This window comes from Phascolarctos cinereus, unplaced genomic scaffold (genome assembly GCF_003287225.1).
Source record: "Phascolarctos cinereus isolate Bilbo 61053 unplaced genomic scaffold, phaCin_HiC Scaffold_1;HRSCAF=81, whole genome shotgun sequence".
NCBI classification, from domain to species: Eukaryota; Metazoa; Chordata; class Mammalia; order Diprotodontia; family Phascolarctidae; genus Phascolarctos; species Phascolarctos cinereus.
Genome location: NW_027555514.1, coordinates 182,476,034 through 182,493,182, shown reverse-complemented (window position 1 = coordinate 182,493,182; position 17,149 = coordinate 182,476,034). Strand labels below are relative to the sequence as shown.

Below are 17,149 nucleotides of genomic sequence, written 5' to 3'. Positions count from 1 at the left end.
TTAGCTGCATCTAAGTTCCCTTCTAGTTCTAAATCTATGAAGCTATGATTTTGTAACTCTTTTCACTGAATTGAACTGAAATGAATCTTCAACAAGGCATATTTCTAAGAAGTGTTCAACAAATGCTATCTGATGACAATGAAAAACAACAGATACAAAAGTGGCTGACATCTTACCAAGTTCTGGACTATATAAAATATCCTCTTCTCGCCGACGAGGGGCAAGTTCTAGGGCAAAGCCCACTTTACGGCCATACATCTGCAGAACTTGGGGAGGAGGTGGCCCAGGGGGTGGGCCGGGAGGCTTTCTTCCAGGAGGCAAACGAGGAACACCATGTCCAAGAAGAGGAAGTATAGAAATTGCCCTGGTGGGAGGTCTGGGAAGAGAACGTTTTTACTGATTTTTATTTATGTTCTACAATACCAAGGGATTCCATATTTCACATGTAATCAAAGGATTCCTTCCTGAGAAGCAGTGTGCTGTGGTAGAAGGGGCAATGCACCCAGGAGGCCAATGGTTATTCCAAGTCTGTTGCTAACTAGCTTTGTGATGATAAGTTACTTATCTCTTCTGGGCTCCAGTTTCCTCACTTGTAAAATCACGGGGTAGGTTTATGCAATTTCTTGGCTCCCTTTTAGTTCTAGAACTTTGGGGAACTTCAGGCTCATGTCCATACATACTTCAATACATCTATGAACTTACTGATATGGGTAACAATGACAGCAATAGATATTTATATGGTTTAACAAACCAATTTACATATATTTATCTCATTTAAGCCCCACAAACAACTATTATCTCCATTTTATACATAAGGAAACTGAGGCTCAGAGAAATTAAGTGACTTGCCACAGTCATACAACTGTTATCAGAGACAGGGTCAGATTCCACGTAGACACACTTTTTTCACTTTACAGCATGGCCTCTCTACACCACACTTTTTTTTTATTGCAGATAGGAACTCATTCATGCCTTCTTACTACGTCCATTGTTTCACCATAAATTCTCCAGAGGAGATAGCCCACATGCCATAGGACTTCCTCTAGGAAGTATACCAGAACACTGCTGAGTACATACAGTACACTCCTTCATCATCAAACACCACAGATACACACATTATTTTTAACTCCCTCTCCACCCACTGCATTTGAGAAATCATTTAGTACTTAATAACTGCTATTTAACCATAATGATGCTTCTTTACCCATAGGCAGAGGTTTTTTTGAGAATAGAGGGTGGCTGTGCACCAGGCAATGGGATGTCTTGGATCAAGATGTTAGAAGGAGCATGAGGCATATCTGGCAATGGGATGCTTTCCACTTCAACATGCTGAGCATTCTGAAAAGAAACAAATAGATGGTAAATCAATACAGAAAAATAAGGAGACACATCCATACAGGAATACCAATTCAGTTATTTTACAAACTGGATTAATTTCTACTAAAATGTAAATATGAAAATGGTAACAGCAATAATCTGTACAATATACAATCTTAAATGAATAATACCAATAACTTTCCAAAATAAAAGACATCTCTCTTCAACTAAACAGCCTAAAGAGTCAAATTTTTCTTTTAATTCTACCTTTTTTTCAGTTGTAATTTGTTTGAAATAAAATAGAAATGATGATGAAATATCTTGCACTTGAGTGAATACAATTTAATATTCTGGGTAAATGGGGAAAGGAAATTGTAAAATTTTGTAATAGCATAAAACTAAGGAATGAAATTATATAAACAGGCTTAACTTATTTATCCTAATGAATAATCTGTATCATGTTCCACAGAATAAGCAAGTGTAGAATAAACCTGTTTTAAGACTAGGTCTGGTGGTCTTGAGACTGTCTCTTAAGGGAGTCTGTAAGCTTACAGAACACAGTCTTGGAAAAATATTGACAATATTTTTCAAAGGATGATATGGCTGTGTCTCCCAAAAAATAATTTGCCTACCACCAGCTTGTTGTTCTCCTAAGACAGACTCCCTTATGCCAGAGGACTGCTATAACACACTCTTATTAACTGATAAGAAATCCTTTCCTTTATTGTACAGATAAGTTTTATTAAACATACTACCATTCTCTCTCCAATGCAAAGCTGTCACCTTTCCTGAAATTTTTTGTTCCAATTTATATGCAACACCTAACCTAGTATTCAATTATGGGGCAATTTATTGTTTTTTTAAACAGTAGTTGTAATTAATATATCTACTTAGAGAAACTTCATAGTTAGGTTTTATTGTTCCCTACCACCATCCAAAATCTCTATCAAATATAGCCAAATATTATTCATACCAATGGGAGACAGAGTACAGAGACAGCGCAAAATGTTGTTTTATTAAAAAATTTGAAGCTGAAAATCCTACCAACTTTTTTAAAATCAGAAGTAAAACTGTTTTTGAAATTCCTCTTCCTCATAAAAAAAACAAAAACAAAACAAAAACTTAATTACCTTTACAGCATCAAAGTACTGGCTGAGCTGGGCCCTCTTCTGCTCATATTCCACTTCTAATTTTCGGAGTTCTTTGTAGATATCTGGATTTTCCTTTTCATAGAGTCGGAGAATGCGCTCAAAAGTTTCACGAAGTTTTTTTCGCTTATCTTTTAGCACCTTTTCATTCAGCTGTGGCTGCTGTACTGGATTGAACTCTGATGGAAGAAAAACAGATTATTGTTTTTTTTAAAAGAGTCACTTTTTTTGGGTTATATGTGGTTCATAAGTCAGATTTTAGAAATCAATAGATTTAGAGCTAGGAGGAACCTCTGAGATCATCATTTGCAACTCCTTCATTTTATAGATGAAGCTGAGGCCCAGAGTTGCTAAGCTCATAGGTTTGAAGTGAAAGAGTCATTATTTTAAATCTAGGTCCTCCCATTCAAATCCAGCACTTTCCATGACACTACAAATCAAAGGCCGTGACCTATATGATTATGTAATTTTCATAAAAAAAAATTTCTAAGAAATGGTCTCTAACAACCAAGTATATGATATTCCCTCTCCAGAGAAATAGGTTTAATTTCTTTGAGCAAGTATAAATATTGACAATTATTTCTTTAAGAAATACTTTTTATCTCTGTAAAGCCTTATAACCTTCAACAAACTACCCTAAGACTCAATAAACCAAAGTATTCACATAGAAAACTGGGTCTTCTTCAAAAATCGTGCCCTTCTGCATCCTCTTACTCACCCATCTCATCCAATTTCTCCATGTCCCGGATAATCTGTTTGGGATCCTTCATCTTTAGTACTGCAGCTCGTACCATCATTCGCTGTTTCTTATTCTAAGAACATTAAAGAACGGCAGAAACTCAAACAGTTGAACTTAAAACAATCTTTTATTTCAACTCCATTAAAACTAAATTGTGGTCTTCATCTAAGTTTCTGCTCATCTATTCTAACAGGTTAAAGTTCAGCTAAAAACCATAATTTTTTTAAAAAGAAAAACATTTTTTGAATTCCTATTAGGTCTTTAGCAGATTTCTATATTATTTTTATAACCTTCATGTGCAGCAGTATCTTCAGTAGAGTTTGCAGATAAATTCAAAGACTTAAAATGATTACCAATCTCTGGTGAAAAAAGTTTCTTTAGTTGATTTAATTCTCATTAAGTGGTTTACAATATGAAAATACAGTAGGGAACCATTTGTTCATTCACCTAACATTTATCAATTATCTACCGTATAAATTAATTAAATGAACCTAGTTTTTCTTTTTGTTGTGTTGTTTCTGGTGAGGCAACTGGGGTTAAGTGACTTGCCCAAAGTTACACAGCTATCAGTGAGTGTTATGTGTCTGAGGCCAAATTTGAACTCAGGTCCTCCTGACTCCAGGGCCAGTGCTCTATCTGCTGTGCCATCTACTTGCCCCAAACTTTGTTTTTCTTTAAGAAGCCTTTCAGATCACAAACCTAATAGTAACAGATTTCAAAATGATAGAGTCTAAAATAAGGAAACAATGCAAAATTTAGTTTTCCTGAACCAAAAAATGTGGTTATAAAATATAGCAAAAGCCATACAGCACATTTATACCAAGAAATTTTTCTTCTGTTTTTCTTGATTCTAATTGAAACTGAAAGCTTTTTGCACACTCACCCATAATACAAACAGTTGAGTGTTAATTTTGCATTAACGTTTTTCCTTGGGTGAGTGGGATGGTTTAAAAACAAAGATATGGGTTGGGAAAGATTTTACATGTATTTGAAAGGCAAAATCAATGTAACTCCTAAGAAAATATTTTTACTTTATAAAATAAGGAGCAATCCAATGTGAGAGATGGTCAATTTCTTAAAAAGAAATTATTATAAATTTGGATGTGGAAATAGTTGATCCCTAAACTTTAATTTTTTTAAACAATACTGCTCAGTTCAATACTGTGAGTAGCTATTTCTAGGGGGAAAAAAATCATACCTTTTTTAATTCCCTCTTCCGGGCTTCTTTTCCTATAAAGGAAAGGAAAAAAAAGACCACACGATATAAAATCCTGAATATTCACCATCTCCTTCTTTGTGTCAATTTCTACTAGTTACATTTTCAGTGGCTAAAAGCATCTTCCCCAAAAGGCCATATTTCAAGATTCTTTTTTCAATAATAAAAACAAGACATGAAAAAGCCACTAAATAACTTAAGGACTTCTTAGTACTTTATGTTTTAAGGCTATGATTAAAAGCCTAAATCTTTATTAGAAAGAGTACTATGGATAAAGTATATTTGATGCATCAAACTGAAACAAATTAAAAAATATATGCTACGTACCACGGTATCATCAAAACAAAGGCTCACTGAACCCAAAGCGTCCCTCAAAATTCCCAAGATCCAGAGAACTTTACAAATGTATATATGTATGTGTGTGTGTGTGTGTGTGTGCATCTCTACCATTTACACAGTATATAATTAAAGGAAAAAGTATTTGGAATAATATTACTTTTTTCCCCACTTTCAAGTAAAAAAGTTTAAATTAGGGGAAACTAAATAATTTGGCAATTAAATAACTAAATAATGGGGAACCATTTGGCCCTCTAGGTCCTCAAGTGTGGCCCTTAGAAGAATCCAAACTTCACAGAACAAATTTGTTCTGTAAAATTTGGACTCAGTCAAAAGGCCGCACCCAAGGACCTAGAAGGCCACATGTGGCCTCGAGGTCGCAGGTTCCTCACCTCTGAACTAGACCTTCCTAGCTTGGCTGTTCTAGTAATAAAATTAAGATAAAACAGACTTCTTAATATCTGTAATTTATAATATTTATTAATCTTTGCTTCACAATCCCATGCAGTGCATACTTACGAGCCTGGTCGGTGGGGTTCATGAACTTCCCACTCTTGGTGGATGATGTAGATCTCCGCCCCATTTTCACAGGTTATATGTTTTAGTCAGTTGGGGGAGAACCTAAAAAAAAAAAAAGTAAATATACTTATCCTCTTAAAGTGCCTTCACTGTTAGAATCCTTATCTTTCAATAACTTTTCTTAAAAGCACACTATAAAATACATTCTTGTCTCTGTAATTGTTAGTAATTCTTTTTCAGGTATATGGAGTTATCCAGGATTTTGAATTTGGAGTTCAGATAAACTGGATTCTACTTCCTAGAGGATATATGACCAGAATAATTAGCAGAATCAAAAAGGTAACTGGCAATTCTATCATCCGGTTGCTGACTATAGTTCTAAATGGTAATTAATTTGGAGAACAAAACTGATATCCTTTAAAAATAAATTAAATTTTTAAATGAGCACCAAAGATGAGGAAATAAGTCAATTTAAATAATTAGGATTTAGGATGTAGATTATATATTTTCTTTACAGATTGGTATACAGACAGATATTAGGTCTTTTCTTACCTCTATTACTCTAAATAGGTTTCTAAGAGTTAATCTAGTTTAATATATACAGAACAAGTATTCTCTCTCTCTTATATGCCCAACAAAGTAGTCTGTTTGAAGACCACCACTGAGAAACAATATACTACTTTCTGAGGCAGACCATTCTATTTGTAGGTAGCTGTCAAGGTTAAGAAGTATTTCCTTATGTCAGACTTAAATTTCTATCTCATTACTTTGGCCCGCTGCTTTTAGATCTGCCCTCTGGGGCCAAGTTGAACAAGCTGTCTTTTTTCCCACATGACAGTATTTCAAATACTTATAAACTGGTTATCACATCTACCAAAATCTTCTCTTTTCCACTCTAAAGATCCCCAGTTTCTTATTTTCATATGGTGCTATATTTAGGGTCTCCTTTAGTTCTTCCTAAAATGTGATCTCCAAAAGGAATAATTTTCTAGATGTGGTCTGATTAGAAGAGTACATTGTTACTAGAATCTCCTTTCTGGATACTATGCTTGTCTTAACAAAACCTAAGATCACATTAGCCTAACTATGATCTAACAATGCAGACTCATAATGAGCTTGCAATACATTAAACTCCTAGTTGTTATTCATAAAAATGATCTCATCATTTAAATTGCTATCTAGTCTTCTTTTATTTTAAAAATTAATTTGCTTCTGTACAATGTACCTTGAATCTAGTAGACATTGTTATAGTCACTATAAAACCTATTTCTCAGATTGTAAATGCAATATTGAATTCAATTTTACATGTTTTAATGATATCAGGCTACCAAAAGAATAAACTATAGAGCTGACACTTCATGAGTCTACATAGCATTAAAAATGCTGACAAAATGTCAAATAGGCCAAAAAAAAATTTCCTTCCTCAGACTTTAGTTGCAATTTAATACAAACTGGACTTTACACATTAAAAAAGACAGCACAAAATACTGCATTATCATCAATTCTATTCAAATTCAAATAAGATTTTATGGCACCCATTAATACCAGTACACTTTCTAGGGGATTGTGTTTTGAACACATATTGGCTTCTAATTAATGTTAACAGTCTTTCAACTTGACAAGAAGTGAGAAATTGAATGTTCTAGAAATGATATCTCCCATCTGTTAGATTTTAGTGGTTTACTGACAGCACTGCAGTTAGGAGACACATCCTCCTTAGAAAACTTCAAGAACATCAACCCTGGTACTAACAGAGCCATGTTATTAACTCTATTAACTGTAAAGATCCCCACTTCCTTATTTTCATATGGCCCTATATCCAGGGCTTGCTTTAGTTCTTCTCTATTAACTGTAAACTGTGCCTTAACATAACTCTATACATCTTTTTCCAAGAGATTTCTTAACAGTCTTTATTCCTGCTTCTTTGTTGACCAGACATAAAGCAATATTGTTCAGGCTGAATTAAACTCTCTGATCAGATAATTTGTGACTTGCATTTCTGAAATCAGTTAAGGAACCACAAAGGTCTTTTCCAACAGTGACCTTTCAGCTAAGTTAATGGACAGACTGAATAGTCAGATAACTGATACAATGCCAAACTAAGTCATTCAGTCCTATCCAACTCTTCATGACCCCATGGTCCATGGGGTTTTATTGGTAAATATACTGGAGTAGTTTCCAATTTCCTTCTCTAGTGTGCCCCCATTTTATAGATGAGGAACTGAGACAAATAGGGATTAAGTGACTTGCCCTAGGCTACACAGCTATTAAGTGTCTGTGACAGGATGTGAACTCAGATCTTCCTAAATGCAGGCCTGGTACTCTATCCACTGCATCACCTAGCTGCCCTGGTATGCAAATTACTTTTGAAGAAATAATTGACATGGTTTTATTTTGTACGGAGGTATAATACATAAAGAGTAAGTTCTAAAAGCCACGAGGACCAAAGTTCAGATTCTGTGTCTAACATATAGTGTCTATGTCATCCTGGTTGAGGAAGTCATTTAACTACTATTAGTGCCTAGGCAACTATCTTAAGACCAAGTTTCATAAAAAAAGATGCCAGTCTTCATTGGTAAAGGGTGTTTCACCCTCTCTGAATTAGTTCTCTGTAACAATGAAATCATAGGTTTATTTTGTATTTTGTGACATTAATGCTTATGCGTGCCTCCTGACTGAACTGGTTTCACCACCTACATTAGCTGAGTGTTTTTGTGCACCACCCTTCAACCCCTAAAAGTCCTCTCTTGTTGATTTTAATTCTGTCATTTTTTTTTTTTGGTAAGGCAATTGGGGTTAAGTGACTTGCCCAGAGTCACACAGCTGGTGAATGTTGTGTCTGAGGTCACATTTGAACTCAGGTCCTCCTGACTCCAAAGCTGGTACTCTATCCACTGCGCCACCTAGCCACCCCTAATTCTGTCATTTTTAAGCATGGATATTACTCCAAGGAAATCTGCAAAAGATGTGGCTCTTAAAGTATACTTCAATGAGTGGTAGAGATATTGTAGTACCTGTTAGTATAGGAAAGTCTGGTGTTCTGAGGGTCACTTAAGCATACAGTGAAACAGGATGTCTTACCAAAGTACAAAGAAAAGTATGGCTGCAAACAAAAAATAACTATTACCATAAAACAGCCTCAAGAAAGAAACAAAGACTCTCAAGGGACCTGGCACCTGGGAGGGTTGTTATTCATTCCTCTACAATGTGATGTAGGCTTCTTGAAATTTCAAGGATGAGAAGATTAATTTTTTAAAAATTATTTACTGTTGTTACAAAGAAAAAGCACTTGTCATGGGCAAGACAATACAAAAACTGGAGTACTGAAGATTGGAAGAGTATAATTTTTACTGGTGAAACTCACTTTTTCATTCAAAGCAATACACCAAAACTAGTATCAGCAGAAGTCTCAGTGACTCTGAAACTCTTTCATCAGACTGTGTAACATCCACCTGCAAAAAATATTTCAGACACTTTGACTTTTAGTAGGCCCTGAACTCTGATGAAAGAAGCAGAACTGTTCTAGAAATACAGAAATTCTCAAATGGAAAAAAAAATGCAGCAACAACTTGTATCATACCCCAAAAAAGGTTAAAAAATTTATCCAAGAAAAGGAGAAAGACATGCTTCAATGGTCTGGGAACTCACCTGATTTAAACCCCATGGAAAACTTATGGGTTATAATCAAGAACAGACTTGGAAAAATTAACTATTTGTCAAAGTTATGGTTAATATCCAATGTGCTAAGTGTGGTTTCATATGAAGAATTAACATTACAAGGACCAGGTGTATCAAATGATGCAAACTTTTGTTATAATTTTACTCTGGCAAACATTTTCATCTTATCTCTATTTTCTTTGCCTTATGGATTTTTTTCAAAATGCACTGCATAAATTGATGCCACTATGTCCTTCAAGGTTTTTTTCTGAAGGACTCTGGTCTTTGTAGTGTTGAAGAAAATGTATGATAATTCTTATGAATTCAATGACAAACTGTGTAAAATAAATGACTATGGCAAAAAGAGGACATTTTACAAGTTTTTTTCCTCTACATATAAAAAGCTGTAAAGTTTATATTTAAGTCAATAAATTTAATTATTTTACTTTATCCTAAGTAATTAGCATACCCTTATAATTCAATCTACTTGGAATCTTATTACTCATGAAATATAGTAATAAAAAAATTTATTATCAAATGAAATATCTGAAAAGCAATTAGTACAGCACATCACACATAGTTGGTATTCAATAAATGTGTGATACCTTCCCCTTCCCCAGTCATTTTCAAGTTGAGAATCAAGATAACAAATTTCTTATCTTAATGAATTCATTTCCCTCTTGAAGTAATTTCATTTATTTCATGGAAGCAGAGAAAAAGCCTTCGATTTCATGTTTTCCCTTCAATTCAACAAACAACAGAAAATGAAAGAATAAGGTTGGGAGGAAAGTCTAAGAGTTAAAGAATAAACTTGGACCACCTCAAAATACCACCTAATTGTTATACTTCTTCTCTACAATGTCTTGGATACATATACTATAGGGAGTCAGTAACCTAAAAGCACAGGTGTCAAAGACAATCACAGAGAGAAGCATGAGTAGCTATTAGGACCACATGGTTACATGTCATTAATACAGTTAGTAACAGAATTCTCTGACTCTAAGCGAGATTCAGTATCTGATTTTCATGACAGAATTTTCAGGTTGGTTTATGAATATGAAGATAAGTACTTGGTAATTACTTTGAGACAGTATGACTATATTAACCATTTGTTTTGTTTGAATAGTGATCTGAGAGTCAAGGGAATGACAGATATATTTAGATTTCGTAAAAGTATCAATGAAGTCTGTTACAATATCCTTATGGTCAGAAGAGTAATTGAATAACCAAAACCAAAGAGTGGGGATTAATGGATCAATACTGGCCTAGAAAGAGACCTCTAGTGGAATGCTCTAGAATTCTTTTCTGCTCAATATTTTCATTAATGGCTTGAGTGAAGGTACAGATGGTATGTTTACACACTTTTCATTTGGCACTCAGCTAGAATGCATAGCTAATATGTTGAATGACAGACCTGGAATCTAAAAAGATTCTGATAGGCTAGAATGATAGGCCAAATTTTCAATAATTCTTCATAATCTGGAACCATGGATACTCCTTCCACTAACGTAGATAACAATTAATCCACACTTCCTCAAAGTGTTTGATGTTTAGCCAAGTCTTATCAATACTACACAGAGGATCTGAGGCCTTCTGGGCATTTTCACATTTCATCAACAGCAAGTGCAAAACACAAATTTACCTATTTGTTAGCCCTCACTCCTGTTAAACAACTGATCCACCTTCTTTTCAGATCATACATTTCCTTGACAATATCTTTTACACCACTTCTCAAGCGCCATTCATGGTCATGTTACCAGAATACCAGTGTAACTGAAAGCACTGTAGATTTCCCCTCCCCATTTAAAAAGTATTAATAAAAAAGCAGTAGTCAATTTTAAAATATGCACCCTGCCACTAACACACACCTGAATCCCAGTGGAACCCTCTCTTGTAACAAAGTAAAAACAGCTTGACCATAACTGTTTGAAAAAGGAAAACCATATGCAAACACTGGAAATTTATATTATTCATCTCTATTTTTTTCCTATGAGAATTATTAGGCCTCTTTTGAGTACTGGTACATTTCACCAATGAGACTCTTCAGTTCTGAGTCTTAATGCAATGAGAACAAAGTTATCTGTAAAGGGAAAAATCTCACAGAATCTTGGAATTGGAAGAGACTTCAGAGACTATCTAGTCTGACTTAAACAGGGATATCTCCTTTTTTCAGCATCACTGACAAATATTTATCCAGCTTCTGCTTAAAGGGTTCCCAGGTAGCTCCTTTCAGAGAATCTTAGTTATTACAAAAATTTCCTTTCTATCAAGCCTAAATGTGCTGCTCTATAATTTCTAACCACTATTCCTTCTATCCTTTGGGGCCAAATAGATCCAGTTTAATCTCTTTTTCCATGAGAGGCTTTCAAATAATTAGACACAAATAATCTACTCCCCCACTTCTCAAAGGCTTTTCTTCTTTAAGCTCATCGGTCATTTCAGACTAACTTCTTATAACATTAAGTTCCCTTAGCAGCCTGGCTGACCTGTGGATGCTCACCAGCAATATTCTTTATGAAACAGAGCAGCAATAAGAATGTACTGACCCTCTTGGGCCTCTCTGGATCATTCCTATTCTCCTACTCAGCAATCACAAAAGGCTCCCAAACAACATAAAAATGTTATAGCTGGAAGGAACCTTGGTCTAATCCTAATACTTTACAGATGAAGCAAACTTGTGAGACCTCATCACCCAAAGGTATTACTTGTATACTCTATTCAGAGCACTCTTCAGGATGATGGTAAACATTCCCACATCTCCCTATTTTATGGGAGGCATATAAATATGCCTTCATATTTATAATCAGAAGATTGTTAGTTATCTTTGTATTTGCATCCATCAAAGATTTTTAAAAGTTCTTCATGTGCACAGGAGAAAAACTTCCTGTAGAACTTATAAATACAGTGGGACAGAGCTATGACATATACTTTTTAGTCTATTATCTGGCTGTGGCAAGTGGCCTGCTATAAAAATAAAAAATTTATTAAAGTCTGTTCCCTGAAGAACCAAATCTATTATGATAAAATTTAATCCTGATACACGCCCTATTTTGTGCAATACTGGTGTTATTCTTGCTCACAATCTACATTCCATCAGGGTGATAGAAACTGATAAGTACAAAGGTAATTTGAGTAGGGAGAGCCTGACGACAACTAGGAGGACCACAGGAGGCTTCAAGGAGGTAATACTTGAACTGAGCCTTGATAATACTAAGAAGCAGAAATGAGGAAAGAGTTCATTCAGGGAATGAGAGATGGTTTTTGGAAACAGAGAGAAAGGAAATGAAATGCCAAGTTTGGGGAATGGCTAGGAGTTCAAGTTGGCTAGAACTTAAAAGTACATGAAGGGAAACTCATATGAGCTGGAAGGCAATTTGGAGCCAGATTACAAAACGTTTTAAATACCAGACTGAGCAGTCTGTATTTTTCCTTAAAGACTGTAGAGAGCCAATGAAAGTTTTTGAATAAGCAAGTGCCACAGTAAGATTGAGTGGAGAGACAGAAAAAAAAAATTTGGAGGCTATTATCATAGACCAACAAAGTGGGATAAGGGCCATGTTAACAGAGAGAATAGCACAAGAGATGCTGTGAACTATCAGGACCAGAAAACTAGATATGGGGAGGTGAGGTAGAAGAAAAGATCAAGGTTCACACTGAGGGTTTTAACCTGGGTGTACAGGTGAAATAATAGAGAAAAGGGCAAATAAAGGGGAAAAACTGTTGTGAGTCATTTTGAACTTGCTGAATTTGAGATGCCTATAGAATATCCAGGCACAGATGCCTCACAGGCAGTTAATGGGATGTGATGTTCAACCGAACTGCATATATAGATTCTGGTATCTACAGAGATAACTGAATCCAAGAGAAAATGATGAAATCACCGAAGAAAATGATAAATGAATAGAGTAGGTCCAGAACAGAGTCTTGATAGATGCCCCCTAAGGGCAAGAAATGGATAGTGAACCAATGAAGAAGACTGAAAAGGAATGGTTACAAAGATAAGAAGAAAACCAAGAGAGATCAATGTCACGGAAGCCAAGGGGCAAAAGAACAACCAATGAAAGAGAAGGTCCATGATTGCATCAAAAGCTGAAGTGAAATGAAGAAAGATGAAGATTGAGCCAAGGTCACTTGAGTTAGCAGCTAAAATAACACTAATTTTGGGAAATAACACTGTTAGTAGAGCAGTGGGATTAAAAAACTTTGCAAGTGGATCAGAAGTGAATGAATGAACTGATGAAGCAGAAAAAACAAGAGTAGACATCTGTGCTTAGGAGTTTGTCAATGACAGGGAAGAGAGCTATAGAAGTTTAAAAGAGGTAGCCTAGACAAGTGAAAATATTTTTAGGATGGGGGGGGTAACCTGGGCATGTTGGTAAGCAGCAGGGAAGGAACAACCTGAAAGAGGAAGGCAGTGATCCATGTGGGGCCTATGTTTGGGTTAAAACATTAACTGCAAAAGTGCTGTAGAGCTCATTAAACTATTAACTGAAGCAATTCATTTCTAATGGCAGGGCTCATAGTTTTTTTATGACTTTTTTTTGATGTCTGTAAGAATATTTGCTTCCTATAATTTTGTAACTGCAATTACCATTCTTGTTCTGGAGAAACAAATGAATTGATATTGCCTGTTATAGAATACAAACATGCACATTCATTTATATCTATTTATATTGGTAACTGAAGCCTTTCTTTGCCGTGTTGGGATCTTTGTGTAATGGAAGTCCTCCTCTCCTAGAAAATCTTAGCTATCAAATGTAATATCCCAAGGGAAAAAGTTATAATTCCCATAGTAACATACCCAGCCAAGGGGTCATTTAGCCTCTGACTGGAGACTTACAAGGAGGCAGGATCTACCACTTTTCAGTCCACTTTTGGAGAGCTCTAATAGTTAAGAAGTTTTTCCTGACATCAAATCTTTGCAACTTCTATCCCACTGTGCTTACTCTGGCGCTAAACAGAACATTTAATTTCTTTTCCACACAATACTCCTTCATATACTTGAAGACTTCTATTATTTCCCCCTTGAGTATTCTATTCTGCAGGCCAAACATACATCACCAGTTCCTTCTCAACCTTTCTGAGAACGGCCAGGCAATTTAGAGACAGAACTTCTTAGCCAAGAGTCATGCCCATATTTAAATGGTTAATATGTGCTTTATCTATATGGTTTAATTACTTCTTGCTTTCTTTTGTTTTCCTGCTTATAACTAACCAAAAGGATCTTCCTGTCTCCCAAACTCCTTATTAGACCACGTGGAGTAGGCAGGGAGATAATGATAGAAACATTCCAATCTTATGCCTCTCAACCTCCTCAAAGATCCCAAAGTGTGGATACGGAAGAGGAGGTAACAGAAAACACTCTTCCCACCCCAACCCACAAGTAATCCTTACCGTGGAACCCATTTGCCCCTCATTCACTACCCCCTCTTCCCATTAAACAACCTTAACATTTGTCAGAGATAGGATTTTTTCTGTACAAAAGGGGAAAACTGGGAATCCATCTTTGGAGCAGCCACATCACTCAATTATCTGCAGACTAGGAAGACTGTAGCATTCTTGTTATCTCCAGCCAGCTGTACAGAACATATTTTAATAAATCTCATTTGGACACGTCTTGTTCATGGGTTTTCTCCTTTTCCTGTCTAGAGAGCAGATGGTGGTTTTTCACGTAATCACTCATTTGAAGCTCTCTGCTGACAATGTAGGAGGTGAAATGGATGGGAGAAACTGATCAACCCTCTTTCATTTTAAAGCTAACAGAAGTAACACTTATATAAACGGTTGCAGTGAATAGAGGGTGGGGAAAAACGTGGCTAACCAATTCAAATGAAGAAGTCCCGGAGTTTTTAGTGTACTGCAAGCTCAAAGCCACAATAACAGAAATCAAACTAGCTAGTGAAATCTTAGGCGATATTAAATGAAACAATATCTTGAATAAGGAAAGCCATAGGCCTACTTTACTTTGCCCTGATTAGATAACATCAACAGTAATAGGTTCAGTTCTGGGTACCATGTTTTAGGAAGGACACCAACAAGCTGCAGTGAAACTGGAGGGAGACCAGAGAGAGAAGACTTAACAGCATGCTACATAGTGGCTAGTTGTAGAAAGTGGGAAAATTCAGTCTAGAAAAAACCGAGGGAAATACAATAATTATTATGTGTATAATATATTATGTGAAGATCTGTTACTATGGAAGAGGAAACAAGACTTATTTTGATTGGAGTACAGCCAAGAACAGGGAACAGTTGCAGAGGCAGATTTTGCTTTGATATGCAGAAGGGAAAAATATCCAAAAGAGCTGTTCCAAAAAGAATGGGCTGCTTTGGGAGGCAGTGAGACCAGTCTTATCAGTTATTATGTAGGGACATTCCTCAATTATGTTTTTTTTTTTTACTAAACCTTGGAAATCTCATTAAACTCTGAAATTCTGTAATATGAAGTATTTTGGAGATAAACCACATATTGAGATTATCACATTATGTGACATCATATTTTTATTAAGTGCAAACTTATTATGCAATATTATTTGCTACTTATTCATGCATATTTGAACATGAAGTAATAGAAAGCAATATAAATAGATTTCTCCAAAAATATTCTACAATTTAACTTCTCCATTAATTTGCAACTTTCTATCCCTCTCCTGCTTCCAAGGAAAAAGGTTTCAGTTTTCTTAACTTTCAAACTTCAAATAACATATATGTTTACATATGTACTCACATAAAGAAAGGAGTAGTAAATTGCTGAGGAATATAAAGAGACAATTTCCTCCCTAGCAATAGTTCTAAAGGGCTAGTCAGGACAGTATGTAACACATCATCAATTGTAATTTGTTAATCTCTCTCAAAGAACAGTGCCATTCATATACCTCAACTGCTTTTAAGGGCCTGTGGAGGTTCCAAGTTGCTTGTTAGTGCTCATCAGTTACTTTGTATTTATTCAGCAGATATTTTGCATATGTTATGTATTATTCATCATGTAATTGTGTACATGTTATTTTCTCCCAATAAAATATTAAGTTCTTTGAAAGTATTCCCAGTGCCTAAGCACATCCTGAGGCCACATGTAACCTTCTAGGTCCTCAAGTGTGGCCCTCTGACTGAATCCAAACTTCACAGAACAAATCTCCTTAATAAAAGGATTTGTTCTGTAAAACTTGGATTCAGTCAAAAGGCCACAACCAAATCTAGAAGACCACATGTGGCTTGGAGGCTGCAGGCTCCCCACCTCTGTCTAGTTCAATAAATTAGTGACTGACTCAATTGAAAAATAGCCTGCTTGAAGATTAATATTTCCTTCCCAAAGTTTGGGTGGGGAATATGCAAGCAAATAAATCATAAACTGTCACTTCTCTGATGATCCACAGATTTTTTTTTTCCTTTCAAAATTATGTCTGGATCCCTTGAGATGCAGGATATAAAATGGAAAGCTGGGGCCAGGAGACCTTGGTTCACATCCCAGTTCCCATGCCTACATTCAAGCGTGGAAGTAGACAAGTTACAATATCTGAACTACTTTTATCCTTTGCAAGAGGTACACAATATTTGCTTTACTTATGGCTGTACTTCAATAAGGAGCCAGTACTGTGGCAAGACTACTCCAGTGCTTCCTGAAGACAGAGGAGCTTGGTTCAAATTCCACCTATGCCGGCAAATATGCAGTGACCTTGGGTACATCACATAATCTCCTTGGACTTCAGTTTCCTTATCTGTAAAATGAGAGGGTGAATTCGTAACCTCTGAAACTCCCTTTCCAGTTCTTAGCCCTATTATGAAAAAGTTATACAAACAAGAGCTACAATTGTTCCGCAATCCATCAAAACCTTTCGTTTCTAACAACTCACCCCTCCCCCTTCGAATAATAGCCCTTTGACTACAATAGATTCAGAAACTGGAACAAATACCTGGAACCATAGTTTAGGAAAGCTAAGTTCTTAACAAATGACAGTTGCCGGAAGAAACCCGTAAGAGCCTCACGATCCTCTGAAAAGCTAAGGGAAAAGAAGCAGGGGAGTGCAGAGGAGAGGCGAGGGCTCAGCTCTGCTCTACGACTCGGGCTTAGTCCCTCACACCGGGGGTCCGGCAGGCTCACACTCGCCTAGGACAGGCTGCAACAACGCGGGCAACCCCAAAAGGCATCCAGGCCTCAGGGAGGACCCACGGTGACGAGCGACCCCTCGACTTCAGGCCCACCAGGCAGGACGACAAACACTT

At 36.1% G+C, this 17,149-nt stretch overlaps 1 protein-coding gene across 5 annotated transcripts in view; it reads right to left on the bottom strand.

Moving 5' to 3' along the window:
- The window catches only part of WBP11 (WW domain binding protein 11), a 30,903-nt gene that overhangs the window by 13,338 nt on the left and 416 nt on the right, over positions 1-17,149 (bottom strand). For 2 of the 5 annotated variants that reach the window (XM_020994205.2, XM_020994206.2), the window contains exons 2-8: positions 8,640-8,727; positions 5,276-5,377; positions 4,403-4,434; positions 3,184-3,277; positions 2,448-2,644; positions 1,205-1,338; positions 177-376 (exon numbers count right to left, since the gene is read on the bottom strand). In XM_020994205.2, the coding sequence (XP_020849864.1) occupies positions 177-376; positions 1,205-1,338; positions 2,448-2,644; positions 3,184-3,277; positions 4,403-4,434; positions 5,276-5,339 (721 nt within the window). In that variant the 5' untranslated portion in view covers positions 5,340-5,377; positions 8,640-8,727. Of the gene's footprint in view, positions 1-176; positions 377-1,204; positions 1,339-2,447; positions 2,645-3,183; positions 3,278-4,402; positions 4,435-5,275; positions 5,378-8,639; positions 8,728-16,839; positions 17,126-17,149 lie in introns of those variants that run through there. The other 3 variants (XM_020994209.2, XM_020994208.2, XM_020994207.2) reach the window with 2 other exon arrangements.